The sequence below is a fragment of the Alligator sinensis genome, unplaced genomic scaffold, assembly GCF_000455745.1.
Source record: "Alligator sinensis unplaced genomic scaffold, ASM45574v1 scaffold1532_1, whole genome shotgun sequence".
Taxonomy (NCBI): domain Eukaryota; kingdom Metazoa; phylum Chordata; order Crocodylia; family Alligatoridae; genus Alligator; species Alligator sinensis.
The window spans coordinates 60,153-76,580 of NW_005843191.1; the positions used below are offsets into that span (position 1 = coordinate 60,153).

Genomic DNA, 16,428 nt, shown 5'->3' on the forward strand with positions numbered 1-16,428 from the left:
CCCCCCCCCCCCCCCCCCCCCCCAAGTAGTGTCTGTCTCTAGGGCAGCCAGGTTCTATTCCAGTTTTGTGGAATAGTCTGAAATGGTCTCATAGTAACTCAAAAGTGTATCATAGCTCTAAACAGGGTTGGAATAGTAACAGGGGGTACCCTGAATCACAGGTGATAGCAACAGGGAGGTATCCTGAATCACAGAAATGCACTCACCAGCCTTTCTTTTCCTCTTCACTCTTGCTGGGATAGGTGTGGTATGGTGCTGTGCCAACTTGATACTCCCCTCGGGGCCAGAGTAATCCAAAAACATGAAGTTAATTTGGTGTTTTGACTGTTTTGCAGGTACCCTTTTTTGTTTTTCTTTTGCATGTCTGAGCTCTTAAGCACTACTTCTTATTGCTAGTCTAGAAGAAACTATATATGTATTGAGAGGGGCTGGCTTCAGTGGCCATGTGTATTATAGGAGATTAAGAAGCTTTGGGCCTTCACTTCTTTTTCTTTAAGCAGTGGATTTTTGTTTTGGGCTGTGTTGATAGTTCTTTTAATTTTTGGTATGCTTGTTTCTCATAATGTTAGACGTGTTTTTGCATGCTCTTCAATTCTTATATTCTTCAGATATTAACCTAAAAAAAAAGCAAAGTTTAGATTTTATTCCTAGCTGAGTTTAATTTCCATGGTGGAAACTGTTATCTAAATATAATTTTAATTATTTAATATTTGTATACTTACATTCATGTTTATTTATTCAAGTACAAGCGCGTTGTGGTTAAGCCTCCCCATTTTCTACTTGTGTGTGTTAACCATGGCTTACAAATGATGACTAGTCATAGTTATAATAAGGAGCTATAATGCTTTGATAATAGGTTTTACAAATTGTGGCTGTCCTTCCGATGCAGTTGGTATTTAATTCTTAGTAGCATAGTTATTTGTAGGTTCATCTATTCCTTTATCCTCTCTTTTGGTAGAAAATAGATTTTACCTATTTGTGATGTTGCGTTTGTTAGATATGCTCATAGTAAAGCTCTGTTTGATGTAAAGTGATACAGTACTGATCCCCGAAGAAAATGTTGTTCATAACTTTAAAATAATTCTATGTTCACTTTAGTTCACAGGATCTCTTCCCTAGCTTAATTTCCATTGAGCTCTAGAAAAAGTATTTAAACTATCACTTGTGCATACTTTTTCAAAAAGTGTTGAGGGGAAGGCACAGGTATTTTTAAAAAATCTTAATGACTTGTATATATGAAGTTGCTGGCTGCCAATATAATGCTCTTCCATTACTCTTCAGATGCTAGTGTTGAGGGAATGTCTGAAATTATTCCACCCCCACTTCTTTTCAGCTAGCTGTAAAGCACAGAATCATGGATATTGTGGGGTTTTGTTTTGGGGTTTTTTGTAGTTTTTTTTTAACTTGGAACAGATCCAGTACTATTTCATATGACAGTAGGGAAGAGCACCTTGCAGGAAACTGATCTCTTCATTGATGGCCAAATTGGAGTCCCCCTCTTCTCATCTGTATCTTTGGCTATTGAATAGCTGGTGCTGAAAGTCGCACATGCATATGTGTGTGCATGCGTGCATGTTCTCCAAGCTTATTTTATATACCACCAGACTTAATCAGATATGGTTTCCTATGGTAGCTGGGGATTGACCCTGATGATTTCAGAAGCTTTTTCTTGTCTGGTGTTCCTTTATCTCTAAAACTAATTGTCATGTATAATTTAATTATTTAAATACAGATACTTGGTATTTAAATACGGATGTTCATGTTGCAGTTTCTGCATAGAAATAACCCGAGCTGGCCCTAAGTTGGCTACCTAGCTTGAGTATTGACAGCAAGTTGGCCCTGATAACACCAAATAAGGGATTTTTGCTTGAGTATTTACTCCTATGCTCAGGCAGTTTTTCAATCTCTGCTCAGTTCTGTTCTATACTTCAGTCACAGCAGCAAGTGTAGCAATGACTTACTCTCAGTGCATATAGTGAACTTCACTCAGATCTGGTTTGTGGACTAAAATTAGGGGTATGAATGATGGGAACTGTTATTGATGACACTTTCTTTGAGTGTACTTTTGTTAGGAGGGCATGAATCTCTTGGTGGTCCAAACTTTGCTTGAACTAGTCACGGTTTTTGTTGATCAGAGTGTGGTATAGCCAATTGACTGTTTTTATCATTGGCCTGGTAGAACAATATAACTATCCTTTGTAGCAAAAACTGATGGCAGGTGCATGTAAATATGCTTACTAATTGATGGCGAGTAACAAATGGTTAGGAAGGAATGTGGCTAGGGCATTTATAGCAGAAATCTTGAACTGAATCTGATCAATTTAGCATAATGTAAACTTCGGAGTTACACCAAATGGTGTGACGAAATGCCCGAGTCTTGTCACAGTAGTCTCCCTTTAATCTGGTCCTGTTATTCCAGGTAAACATCCCCCGCCCCCGTCCCTGGCTTAATGCAGCTGCAAAGTTAGTGTTGAGAAGAAAGTTATTCTGAGCTGTCATATTTTAATTTGATAATTTTAATATGTTTGTCATGGGTAGAAAAACACAAATCTTTATCTCTGGATCTTACAGCTAACTATAAGGAAGCATTTGGGCAAATGATGTGTTTACTGTAATATGCAATATGGAGTGGAGGCTAAGGTGACTGGAAGTCCTAATGTTTAAGGGGAGGCAGTTTGGGACAATAGTAGTTAATAGCATTAATGTAAACAAAACATCCCACATGTGGCTGTGCATGGCCAGCAATGTAGACATTCGTTTTGAACCACGAGTGTACAGGTATTCAGGCTTTTTCACCCAGGGTAAAAAGGGCCACTCAAGGAAAAATAACCTGGGAACAACCAGGGCAAACCCAGGAGAGTTTCTCCTTGGAGAGTGAATGTCTGTACATGCCAAAAGCCTCTCTTGATTTGTTCTTGCACTTAATATTACTACCAGTTTGGTTTTTTTTTCCTGTAAGGTACTGCAGTTTTTATGTAAATAAATTGGAAACCAACAGTAATTCTTTGACTTTTTTTTCCCCCCCCCATCCCAAATGTGTGTACCTTATCTTTATGTAGTGACTTCTTGTTAATCTTTTGGATACTGAATGCTTGGTTTGTTTCCCTGCTTATAAATTTATCCATATAACGCGTTGGGTTTTATTTTTTTTCCCCTCCACAGGATACATATGGACTGAAAGATCACTGATTACTACAATGGAAAAGTCATGGATGCTTTGGACCTTTATTGAAAGGTGGCTGCTAGCTTTGGCTTCATGGTCTTGGGGTCTCTGCCGTATTTCTCTCTTACCTTTGATAGTAACTTTTCATTTGTATGGAGGTATTACATTACTTATGTTAATATTTGTATCAATAGCAGGTATACTATATAAATTCCAGGATGTACTACTTTACTTCCCTGAGCAGCCCTCTTCATCACGTCTTTATGTTCCTATGCCTACTGGTATACCACATGAAAACATCTTCATCAAAACCAAAGATGGAGTTCTTCTCAATCTTATTCTGCTGAGATATACTGGAGACAATGCAGCATATTCTCCTACTATCATTTATTTTCATGGAAATGCAGGCAACATTGGTCACAGGTTACCAAATGCTTTGCTGATGCTGGTAAACCTGAAAGTAAACTTATTGCTGGTTGATTATAGAGGTTATGGGAAAAGTGAAGGAGAAGCAAGTGAAGAAGGTCTCTACTTAGATTCTGAGGCTGTACTAGACTATGTGATGACTAGGTCTGATCTTGATAAAACAAAAATCTTTCTCTTTGGCCGTTCCTTAGGGGGAGCAGTGGCTGTTCACTTAGCTTCTGAAAATTCCCATAGAATTTCTGCCATAATGGTGGAGAACACGTTCCTTAGCATCCCACACATGGCCAGCACTTTGTTTTCTTTCTTTCCAATGAGGTATCTTCCTTTGTGGTGCTACAAAAATAAATTCCTGTCATACAGAAAAATCTCTCAGTGCAGAATGCCTTCTCTTTTCATCTCTGGGCTGTCTGACCAGTTAATTCCTCCAGTTATGATGAAGCAGCTTTACGAATTATCCCCGGCTCGGACTAAGAGATTGGCAATTTTTCCAGATGGAACTCATAATGACACTTGGCAGTGCCAGGGTTATTTCACTGCACTTGAACAGTTCATCAAAGAAGTTATAAAGAGTCATTCCCCTGAAGAAATGGCAAAAACATCGTCTAACGTAACAATAATATAATCGATATTCTTTTTTCTGATTAAATTGCACTGTACCTTGATTTGTGAAAAGTGGTAAAAGAATGTCCATTTTTAAATGTATATTATGTCTGTACTTGCCTAATGAGCAGAATTAAACTTGGAAAGGTCTAATACTTTATTATGACGTTCCAGGTAGTTTTTATATTTTGCAACATTGTAAGTGAGTGAACATTTCTACATGTCTTTCCCATACCTTTTTATATGTTTGTTCATATCTTCCATTTGTTCAGGATATACAATGGAAGCTATTACAATTTTGTTACTACATTAGTACAAATTACATTAGGTTGAGATAACAGGAGGCTCTTCAGTATTCTCTGCTCTGTGTATCGGCTGATTGGACAATCATGGTTAGCAAAATATGTTCTGTAACATTTCTAAGATTTACCTTAAGTATACCATGCATGGTAGTGTGTTATTCCTTGCGTTGTTATCGAAGATGAAGACTTTTAATGTGCTAAGTAATGTAAATAGCATTCATGATAGAGAAATAATTCAGGATCGTATATGCATAAGTATAATCTATTTTTATGATGATATATATTACAAATCGGGTCAAGAAGAAAAGCTACTTTTCCTATATTCATTTCAGTATTTCTATTTTAGTAGCATCTATAAAGTTATACCAGTTACACAGAGGCAGATAGTTTGTTCAGAATAGTTTGCATTCAGAAAAAGAAAACTGGCAAAAAAGGGATAAAATATACAATCCAGGTATGACTTGCTAAACTGACTGTTCCCACTTCTCCTTAACCATTGTTAGTTGAATGTGCTTCTGATTGACATTATATACAGCATCAGATCAGTTCAGGTATGGGTGCCTAGAGTGGAAGGAAAAATACTAGGGAGAGCAATGCTAGCTATGGAAGAAGTAGAAATATGCTTTTGGTTGACTTTTAAAAGTAAGCGAACTTAAAAATTACATCTGTGCCCTTCACCTCCATCTCTAAAAGAAGCTATATAAAGTACATTTTTAGTTTTAATTTACCATTATTACCCATACCATAGCAACAGTGTAAATAAGCATTGAACAAACCCTAGCTTGTTAAAGTCTAGAAAACAGACAGCTTTTATTTTTAATACTTGAGTCACTTGTTTTCCTAAATTATCTAAATGCTACCAGACAGTGTGCATGCAGATTGTATCCTCAACACAAATGTGAATTGCTTTAGCTATATTAAGAGTCAGTGCTAATAGTAACCACTCTTATTGTCAACAATATTGAATCATGAAGTGAGAGAGCCTGATTATGACCACAGAGTGTGAGGATCCTTACAAAACAAATGCACCAAAGCCATCTCTCCAGTTTGGTTAACTTTTACTAGTGCATATGTATAAATCCCTTACTTAGTTTAGCTGCAGCAAGTAATTAAATCAATTTGCTTGGTCAAAAATAGTTTAATGGAAGAAAAATATGTATGGAAAAAGGATTTTTTTTTTTTCATGCTAAAATACAATGGCTCATAAGGGTGAATTCTCTAAATTTAGCCTTTTTGTTATTACAGGTAAGCCCTCATTCAGAAAAGCACTTCATCACATGTTTAATTTTGTCCTAATTTAAGCCTGTGCTTAAATTCTGTTGACATCAGTAAATAAAGCTGCTTTCCTGAAAAGGTGCTCTATGACTAGAAGTACAAGTACCACACATGCTTGGATATATAATTAACAGAGGGGAAAAAATACTGACTGTAGAAGTAAAATATCTCTGTAATACAGAGTAGTGGTAGTGTTGGAGTGATGATCCAGGAAATATACATCATGCAGGGATAACACCCACAAAGATCCTTGCCCTTCTGTTCCAGAGTAACTTTCAGAAGTATTCCTTCCTGGGTTTTAAACAAAGGTGTGTGGTGTCTTATATTGTTGCCATCTACCTGGTAAGTATTTTTTTTTCTTCTGTAGTGATGCAGCCAAGAGCCCTTACAATTCCTTGAGTAACCATGAACATATTTATACATTTTCTTTGGCTGCAGTTTGATTTGGCTCTATTTTCTGACTTCCTTGTGGTATCCTGCTCTTTCAGTGTTGTGTGGCATGCCTTTTTTTCTCTTTCTCCTGTATTATGTAGAAATAGCAAACAGTTGCACAGAAAAAGGTTTTGATGCATCATAACATTCATTTTACTGGTGTATTCTAATAGTCACAACACATAGTTCTTACACCTTGTTGCTCTTCCCCCTGAACCATCTAGATTTGAACCTAAGTAAAGCCCAAGAGAAAGTAAAATGAATATATTGTAGCCACTTAAGTGGACAAGCATTGCTATCCTGCTTTTTAGCAGTAGAACTGACCATGCAGTTTATTATTCATGAAAAGGTATAAATTCAGCTCAGTAAATAGTTGTTTCAAGAGCTATTGTGATTTTCAGTTAAATGATTATGCTCAGCATAAAATATGGGTTTACAAGGCAGAAGCTGAACTCTAACATGAGACGGTTGGCTTTTGTTTTCTTCTTCCCCCTCAGTATAAACTGACGCTGCAAAGGGCTCTTTATGCTTTCGTTGTATGGGTAGTACCTAGATGGGCCTTTAATTGTCAGAGCAGTTTTTGTGCATAGGAGTTTGGTTGGGAGAAAGAAAACCAAGATTTATGACCATTTAGACCTGTTCATGCCATGCACTTTCTCTATACAATCCTTGGTCCCCAAGCCCTACCTTCTCACCTTAGTGTCTGTAGGATTTCCAGTAGTAAAACCGAAAGCCTGCATGTTGTTGTGAATATATAGGCATAAGAACATATCCTATATGCATAGGGTTATTACACTGAGGAGCAAGATACTCACCAGCACCACACACTAATTTTCCCTCCTTTGTTGTGTCTTAGAGGTGGCATTAGTGGTCGCATTGAACAGCATGGATGAAAAATTAAATTTTAGTAAGAGTGCAACCATAGGCTTTGAAATCTCTGGGAAGGGAGATGGAGAGCATATAAACCAGTGTTATTAATGTTTCTGTAACGTTGTAAATAGTATTTCTGTTGGTAGCACAGTGGGGAATTAGTCTTTTTTTTATTTTTGCCAGGAATCCTTTCCAGCTGGAACATCAGTCTGTGACAAGTGAAGGGTATTGTCTGCACATACACACTTTCAAACTTTACAGTAACAAGTTATTTACTAGTGACTTTCAAGTTTAAGCAGCAGCTATTATGGATAGTTGTTTAGAAGACTGAATAATATGTTAAAACTGCCAAGAGTCAGATTAATGGTTAGCTATGTTAATTGAAAAATGCAATAGGAATTAGACAGCTTAATAATCTGTGCCAGCTTTCATTTGTATAAAACAGTGGGACCCAACCTTTTTGGCTGGCATGTCTCTAGGTAAGCTCTACACTCCTCCCAAGTGCCATGCCACTCCCCTTCCCCCGCTTAGCCTGTTGTGCTGCTTTGTTTCCTGCCCTATTTGTCCCTGTGCTTGCTACCCCCTCTCTGATATGCCATATGCCACACACACAAGCTGCCTCATGCCATTTATGGCACTTGTGCTGCAGGGTGGCCACCATCGGATAGAATATACCATCTTAGGGAAAAATACAAAAGAGTATGTGTTTAACTATGAGAAGTATGAATTATGCGTATGTTTGAGAAGTGAGGACCATGATTACAGGATTTACACAGTCACTTTTGGGTTTAAAAGTAGGGATGGTGTCAGTCTTTTATAAAAGGTTTATGATAGATTTCAAATGAATTGGACAAAGTAGAATAACTGCTAATAGAGTCTTTGTGAAAAATTACCCAGTGCACAAGCACTTTTTCCTTTTTGCTCTAATCTGTGGAAACACTTATGACTGTCTACTGATCCATGTTTACACTTTCCCAGCCCCAAATTTTGAAACTGTGAAACACAAAAATAAGCTGGAATTTTAAATAAGGAAAAAACGACTAATGTAGCTGCCCTTATGTCCGTTCTCAGGTAAAATTATGAGTAATATAGCACAAATGTATTTGACACTTGATATTTGTGGACAATCTCCCAGTTGTAAAGGTAGATATATATTTAGCGGGATGAATTAATCTATATAGTATGAAATAATATGCATGTCAGCATCTCCTGGCTAATTAGTGATGTCAACCTTGGGTGCTCTGTGGTGACAAACCAGGCTGAATTTTTGAACCCCTCAAATCCCAAGACATGGCATTTGAAATTAGCAGAGATGTACCTATATCTCCATTCATATTTCACTTCACCACTTTTTTTTTTAATGTGCAACTTGTGCAAGAGGCACTTTTGCCAAAAATAATACCAGTGCCTCCTGCACATGGCAGGCTCAAACAAGGATTAGTATGTCCTGTTGACAGTAAGTTTTATAATATTGTCCAGTCTATATAGTTTACAATAGAACCATGCAGAAGTATAAAGTATATGCAAGAATCATATTCAGTATTTAAATAAAACACATATTTCAAATTCAGAATTAGTCTCAGAATGTTCAAGTGATGCATTTTCTTCTGTGTTTTTTTTTTTCTTTATTCAGTTCAAGTAGGAGTTTCTTTTAAAGAACTTTTAATTCTATATTTTGTAAACTAAGCATAAATGTTGCAGTATATGTGCTAACCATGGCAGTTTTTACGAACACTTTCATTCTATTCTGGTTTTTACAATACAATTGATTTTACAAAACACATTTTCTATTTTTATGTACTGACATATGCAATAAATTGATACATTAAAAGTGCTACTAATGTCTTGTTCCTATTTGTTTGACCTGTCTTCAGTATGAATGTAGTCTTCTGATTGTATGGTAACTGCTGTATGTTTAACAGGCAGAGATTTTGAAATGATTCACTGAATAAGTCAGTGTACCTAGAGGATAGAGGCTGCCCATGTTAGATGCCAGATTCTTGAAAAGCCTCTGTTACTTCAGAGGAAGATAGTAAATCAGTTACTAAATTATTGACATTGATTCCTGAACCTAATAACTTGGCCTCCCTCTCTGAAAGTAACAGTATTGAATCTAGACTTGGCCATCCATTGCACCTTATTACATTTGCAAAAAGATTCAGTGCAGGCATCTTCAACCCCCAGCACATATGCCAGACCATGGTATGAGGCCAGTTTGCTCAGCATGCCATAGCCAGCCCACTCTGGGCAGCTGGTGCCAGCCATAGAGTCTGGGCTGCTCACAGTCAGACAGTGGGGAGGTCCCAAGCCCTGCTGCAAGCAGCCTGGGCTCTATGGCTGACAGCAGCTGCCCAGAGCCCTGGCCAGCTATGGCAGGGAAATGGGAGGCTGCAAACAGCTGCACCAGGCTCCAGGACTCTTGGCTGAGTTCTGGGGCAGTGCAGCTGCACACAAACCTCATGGCAAACGGTAGGGAAGGGCTAGGGTTATGCTGCTCTAGGCCCCTCCCTCACCGTCAACCCAGTGTCACACGTGCACCCACCACCAGCCTGGAGCTGGTGCTGAGGCTCTGGAGCCTGATGCAACTGTTTGCAGCCTCGCAGCTGTCTGCCATAGCCAGCCTGAGCTCTAGGCAGCTGCAGCAGGCAGGCTGCAAATAGCTACCCGGCTCGAGGCTGGGGGAACTGCGCTTGTGATCTAAGTCACAGGGTAGGGAAGGGGCCGAGGCAGCGCAACCCTGGCCCGCTCCCTCACGGTTCACCCAGAGGCACGTGTGCAGCTGCTGCCAGCAATGAGGATCAGGCTGTGACCCCCTCCCCCCAGTCTGCCCCAGCATGCCAAATCGAGGCATGGGGTATGTTTGGTGTTCCAGCCAAAATGGTTATCAACCTCTGATTTAGGCCGTCTCCATCTTACCCAGAGGACTGAGACCTGTTGGAATACTTTGCTGCTTGAACTGGTTTGAAAATGAGGTGAAAATACAAAGCCAATGTAAAAACCTCTTAAGTCACCTTTGGAGTAAGCATCCTGAGACCAGTTAAAAATGTGTTAGTCATATACCTGGTCTTATCTAGGCTTTTCTTGTTCTTAATGTGTTCTCAGAACTATGATATTGTAGAGCAGAGAGTGGTAGTTTACCTTGCTTCAAGCTAACATGGCTAAGATGAACCTTAGGCATCTCTGTTCCAGTTCACCTATATGCTTTTGTGAACAAGAGCTCACTTCATCTTTTGTGTTTAAATCACTGTTTATTTTATAGCCTGCTCTGCATATATCCGTTCATAGTATCTTGCCCACGAAAGCTTATACATTTCTTATTCAATTAGCCTTTACTTAGCAGTTTACCTTTCTCTCAGTCTTCTTTGTATCAGGCTAGCCTCAAGGTACATCTCAAGGTACATCTGGCTGCCTATACTATCATTGGTAAGCCACTAAGTTCAGAAAAAGTGACTAACAGTTAATTTTGTTCATTGCAACTATTTAGTGATAGAGTTTTTTTTTCTTTTTTCTCTACACTTAATAAATTTGATGCTTTTCTCTCCTGATTCACAAAACTGGTCATAGTACTACTTTCACCCATTTCTCTTCATACCTAGAGAGAGTTCATCTAAATGTATGTACTATTAGCACAGAACAGTAAACTCCGGTGCATACTGTACCAGGAGTTTATTGCTCTTGGGCACCGTGTCTTCATGTGCATCTGGGACCGCAGCATGTTAAGCCGGGTCAGAGCAGCCCTGGCTGGCAGGGGACCCTGGGGATCAGCCTGCCAGCCCAAGGGCTGCTCCAACCTGGCTCAACGTGCTGCAGAGGGGTTTGCTGAGGCATGAGGGTGTTCCAGTGTAGGGCTAGCTGGCAGACAGCCCTTCACTGAAGCACTCTCATGCCCCAGCCAGCCCCATCAGTGTGTTCACATGTGTTGCTGTGCACTAAAGAATGCCGCAGCAGGACAATACTTGTATTTACAAGTACTAACCCTTGGCAGAGTTCATTAGTTTTCTGCGGTCTAATAGGACCTCATATGTAGACGCTGAGATGTTCAGGCAGCTCCACAGTAAATGTCTCATGTCGATGTGCTCACGGAGAACAAACTTGAAACCTGCTGTTGGAGCTTCCAAAATTCTCATCCGTTTAGTTCTAAGGTAAACAACTATAAAAGTAAAATGAAAGGATAAATGCAAAGAAGAGCTGTGTCACTTATAAAACTTTGTACCTGAATGCACAATACTGCTGTGAATGTTCCTCATGCACACAGGTAATGTAAATAGCTACTGCCCTGAAGAACTAGGTCTAATTTTTGAAAGGTAGTTAAATACACTTAATTACTAGACAATTGATTTTATCAAGTACAGAATAAAAGGCACTTGGATTGCTTGACATAAAAAACCTGGATGGAATGAAACTATACATCATAGTTCATAAAAGCCATTTACCGTAATATTTAAATACTGAATACTTTTAAAATATAAAAATAGTGGGATAGGTTGTAAAAGTTCTTATTAAATGTATACAAATGTGTGCTTTCAGTACTACTACACTAAATTATATATCGCACGCATGCAGTGTGTGTATACAATATATGTAGTGCAATGTGATAAACAGACCGATAAAATGTATTTATATATAGATGGCACAAATTAAGTCAACAGAAACATTAGATAAAAGGAATATAATATTTGCACTACATGAATTCGGAGGAGGCTGCACTATTGAGAAGTCAAAACAAGGGTGAGGAGCTGCCTGTCTGAATAAGGCATAGTCGGAAACCATGAGTTTGAGTATTTCTCAAAACCTTTTCTCTGTTCAGTAGAAAAACCTGTTGACAGTATCAATAATTGTGGTTATGTCTGTCTTGTGCATTCAAAATATCTGGGCATGTCATCTGGTTTGCTTTTTCAGGTAGTTTAATTATAACTAAAATGAAACAGCATTGATTAAACAGCGTAAGACTGGGATGTTTAATATTTGAAACTTGAAGTATTGTGTTGACAGTGTTACATACAGGTCATGAATATGTTGTCTGTCCCCCACCCCCCTTCAAGTATTTTATAACTACGCTAAAGCCCCTGGCAGGTGTGAAAATAAGGGCACAACTGGGATCTGAGGAATTTCATGCCCCATCCCAAACATCATGTGTCCTGCTATGCACATCTGATGCTTGGGATAAAGCATAACAATTCTTAATCCAAATCATGCAACTGCGAAGGCCATATTGGCACCTGAGGCACTGTCCAGCCTGATTCCAGGGATCAAGCACGGGGCAGCTCTATCCTGGATTAACACATATTGTAATATTTGCCAGGGCCGTAGGAGTGGCTTTTAATCAGGGGAAGGAAGCACTTTTTGGAGTTAGGGAATTCTAGGTCATGGAATTCATTGCAAATGAATGTTGAAAATATCTTTATCATTTTGTTTATGTTGAATATGGTTAAAAATGTAAATCCCAGTACCTTAAAAATTGGTACCTAGTCATAAGGACCAGGATTTTTAAGAGGTACTAATTGGTCTCCGATATTAATTATTCAGTGTGAGGAACTGTTTGAAGGGTTTTGTTTTCTCTCGAGTCTTCCTAAAAGACTCTTTAAACGTTTTAAGTTAGGAATCCCAAATAACTAGTTGCATCAGAAAATCTTGGAAATAGCTTCTTTTTTTTTTTTTCTTTGAATCTAATTTCATATGATATGGCAACATGATTATATGCCATTAGTAAATGGAAGTATAAAAATGTGTGTGCACACTGACATGGGAGAAGTTTACTTTTCTGTCAGCCTCAGGCTGTGCGTGGGTGTATGTCATGAGGTTTTTTGTGTATTTAGGCATTTTGGCACTTGTGTATTCATGTTTAGGATTTGCAGGCTTTCTTTTGAATAAAAACCCTAGTGTTACACCCCAAGAAAGTGCAAGCTTTCAAAAGTAGGAAGATAAATAATTTGTGCAATGACATCATTGCATTATGTTCAATGTCCTAGATAAATACTGCCTCTCAATTCAGGAAGCAGCAAAGGAACTAACTCCACCTGCTGTCTTGGACAGGCAAAGACTGTTTTATCTTCCAGCTCACTGTGCCAACCATTTACAAAATTTGAAAGTGAAAGGCAACACAGAGGCAGTCAACTTCTGCTCCACATCGACTCAGCAGCAGTGTATAGAAAGATCTGGCTCAGCAGCAGTGTATAGAAAGATCTGGCTGTGAGTATATAATGTTATGCCTTGGCACTACTGAGACCTATGCTCCCTGCTGCTAATGGGTTTGTATGAGTACTTTGGCCTATGAGATTGGGAGACCATCTGCTTCCAGATGGCACAGGAGGGCTTCAGGTTTATATCACGTTATCAACTCATTTTTAGCTCAGCAGTGCTGAAAGTCTAAGAGAAATGCAACCATATTTTTTTTTATGCTGTTGAGTATGAAACTACTCATAATTCAGGCCATGATAAGCTTTGTGTTGTCCAGCTCAAGCCAAATGGACTTAGGGGTTTCCTTTAAATGGAAACTTCCAAAATATAAATCTGCTCAAATGTCTCTGATTGTTTTACTTTCTGTTTGTAACCTGCTTCCCCTGTGCCCCTGCCTCCTGCCAATCCCCCTTCCTCCCCAGTTTTCAATATTACAGTCTTTTTCTAATGTCTCCTCTTTCTGTTCTATTCTCTGCCTTCTCTTTCAATCCATTCTAATAGCCACATTTACCAAGCATTCAATGGGCTAGTAGATGCAGGTTGTCCATCAATTTGCTTTGTATACTGGAGTGAATAACAAGGTATAGTCCTGCATTTGCAGGAGAAGAGGTTCTGAGAAAACTGCTACTGCAATCAGCCTGAATAGAACTAAGTGCTATGCCTTTTATGAAGGAGGTAAGTGGGATACTAGAATCTATGTTGGAAAGAAGGAAAAACAAAGGGGAATAGAATAGCATTACACAAAGTACAGCAGAGAAGCCAGGAAACCACATTTTACTGTCCAAAAAGAAATGCATATTCAGTATTGATCCTGATTTTTATAGAATTTGGTACAAAATTTCTTATCACTTTGAATTAGGAAGTTGTATGCTCTTTTTGAACCTGGCTATGTTATGAGTTCTTTTTTGCTATATTACTCTCTCTAAATGCTACCAAAATGGGTGGCTCCTTTACACTTCTTATTCTTCAGTTATCTACAATGTACTGTGCCTAGTCCTGTGTCAAAAGTATTGGAGAGGCAGGGTGAAAAAGATATAATTTATATATGTGTATTAACCTGATAATTTAAATAAAAAATTAAAATATATATTTTTATTTTAAACAAATACTATATTACATGCTTTTGCCGAAAACATATGGGCAGCACTCCACTCACTGCCAGCATTAAGGTTATTGATTTAAAAAATGAACATATGCAAAATGCACAGCCAAGATGGCTCTATTTGGAGTTTCATCGTTATGCCAGGTCCTGCGTGAGTTGGGGACTTCCTGAATTGTGTATCATGTGGGCAGTTGCTAATGATTGAAGGTGCTATGAATCACCTTAGCAGAAATGTGCACTTTGTCTCAGAATACTCTGCATATGCCTCTTAAGTAGGAGCAAAGCAAATATAACCTCTTTTCTTTATGGGAAACGAATGTATCAGATATGGACAGAAGCTGATAGCCCACTTTGGAAATAGAGGCATCCCAAGAGAGTACTTGGAATAACCTATTTGGTAAGATGAATACTCACTTTTCTAATCCCTCCCCTGGTATCTCTGCTGCTTTGTGCCATCTTGTGCACCCAGGTAGGCCAGGCTGGCTTTACACCCTTATAGAGGAACCCATGCTGTATTGTATTACTTAATGTCTATTAATCCTTCTACTTATGGAGTACAACTGTAGCCTGGCTTGGACTTAAGTGAATGCCTAATCTACATAATAGCGTTCACATGTCGTCCCCCGTCCCCCCCCCGCTTTTTTAAATAAATATTTTTCAAATTTGTTTTTAAACTCTTGGGGCGCATCCAGGTGAGTGCACACGTGCATCTTGTAGCGTCTCAAACTCCTTTGAAATGCTGCAAGAGGCATGTGCGGGAACAAGAAAACATTCCCTGTGCTGCAAATTTGCAGCGCAGGGGCAAAATTAGACCCCTGGATATCCAGGGGTCAAAAAAACCTGCAGCGGAACAAAGTGGGGCAGGGCATGGTCCTGGGCTGTACCCTGAGGCAACTGAAGGCTGGGTCCTACACAGAGATGCTCTGTTAGCAGCCAGAACATCTCTATGGCTGGCCCTCACCCTGGTGCTGAAGCACGCTGCCTGCCCATGCTGGGGTGGAGGGGCAGGCATCAGGGGCCTGGGGGTGCAAGCAGGGGATGGGGCCAGGCCATGCGGGGGTTTTGGGGGAGCAGGTGGGGCTGGGTGGGGCAGCCATTGGGGGGCTGCAGGCAACTGGGGGGGATGGGGCCAGGAGGGGGTGGGGTGTGGGGCAAGTGGGGATGGGGCCAGGTGGAGCAGCAATCCAAGGGGCTGGGGGAGCAACTGGGGGGTGGGGCATGTGGGCCCTGCAGGGGAAGTAGCCGCTGCAGGAGCCATTTGGCCCCTGTGGGGGGACTGTGGCCCCTGTGGGGGGCAACAAAACATATAGGTATTTACGGAACAAAGTGGGGCAGGGCATGGTCCTGGGCTGTACCCTGAGGCAACTGAAGGCTGGGTCCTACACAGAGATGCTCTGTTAGCAGCCAGAACATCTCTATGGCTGGCCCTCACCCTGGTGCTGAAGCACGCTGCCTGCCCATGCTGGGGTGGAGGGGCAGGCATCAGGGGCCTGGGGGTGCAAGCAGGGGATGGGGCCAGGCCATGCGGGGGTTTTGGGGGAGCAGGTGGGGCTGGGTGGGGCAACAAAACATATAGGTATTTAGAATTCATTTTATTCTGATGATAGAGACACTGGTAAGCTTCCAAATTGCTTTAACACTTTAGATATATCAATAAAACATTGCCCAACTGATCTCTGTCTCTCACTCTATATAGTTGTCGTTTGTTTTAATTGTGGAGGAACATGGATTTCAGGGTATTTTACAGAGTGACTTTGGGATTTTTTTATCAGGGATTTTTCAGTTTCCCAATAGGGAACACCAGAATTCCTGCTAGGGAGGGCAGTGGCAGGACCCTACCTGCTCAGAGCTGAAACCTTGGACCCAGATGGAGGTAGCTGACCTCCTGGCCATTTGGGGTCAGAAGGATATGCTTTGACAGTTCAGAGCAGGCCACCATGCTGGGAACATCTTCCAGGTGATACATGCCCAGATGGCCAGGTAGAGGGCACACATGGTAGTAGTGCCGCGCAAAGGCCATCCCTGCAGCCACAGCCCACTGGCAGCTGGCCCAGAGGCACAACTGCCCCGACTTGGTGTGA

At 40.2% G+C, this 16,428-nt stretch overlaps 2 protein-coding genes across 4 annotated transcripts in view; both read left to right on the forward strand.

Annotated features, from left to right (window-relative positions):
• ABHD13 (abhydrolase domain containing 13) overlaps positions 1–9,301 on the forward strand; it is a 14,475-nt gene extending 5,174 nt beyond the window's left edge. The window contains exons 2-3 of one of the 2 annotated variants that reach the window (XM_025194402.1): positions 243–335; positions 3,163–9,301. In XM_025194402.1, coding sequence (XP_025050187.1) covers positions 302–335; positions 3,163–4,211 — 1,083 coding nt within the window. In that variant the 5' untranslated portion in view covers positions 243–301 and the 3' untranslated portion in view covers positions 4,212–9,301. The remainder of the gene's footprint in view (positions 1–242; positions 336–3,162) is intronic. The other variant, XM_006037910.3, reaches the window with a different exon arrangement.
• TNFSF13B (TNF superfamily member 13b) overlaps positions 3,173–16,428 on the forward strand; it is a 31,675-nt gene continuing 18,419 nt past the window's right edge. The window contains exons 1-3 of one of the 2 annotated variants that reach the window (XM_025194399.1): positions 3,173–3,235; positions 13,125–13,257; positions 14,673–14,744. The gene's annotated coding sequence lies outside the window, so the exon portion shown is untranslated. Of the gene's footprint in view, positions 3,236–13,101; positions 13,258–14,672; positions 14,745–16,428 lie in introns of both variants that reach the window. The other variant, XM_025194400.1, reaches the window with a different exon arrangement.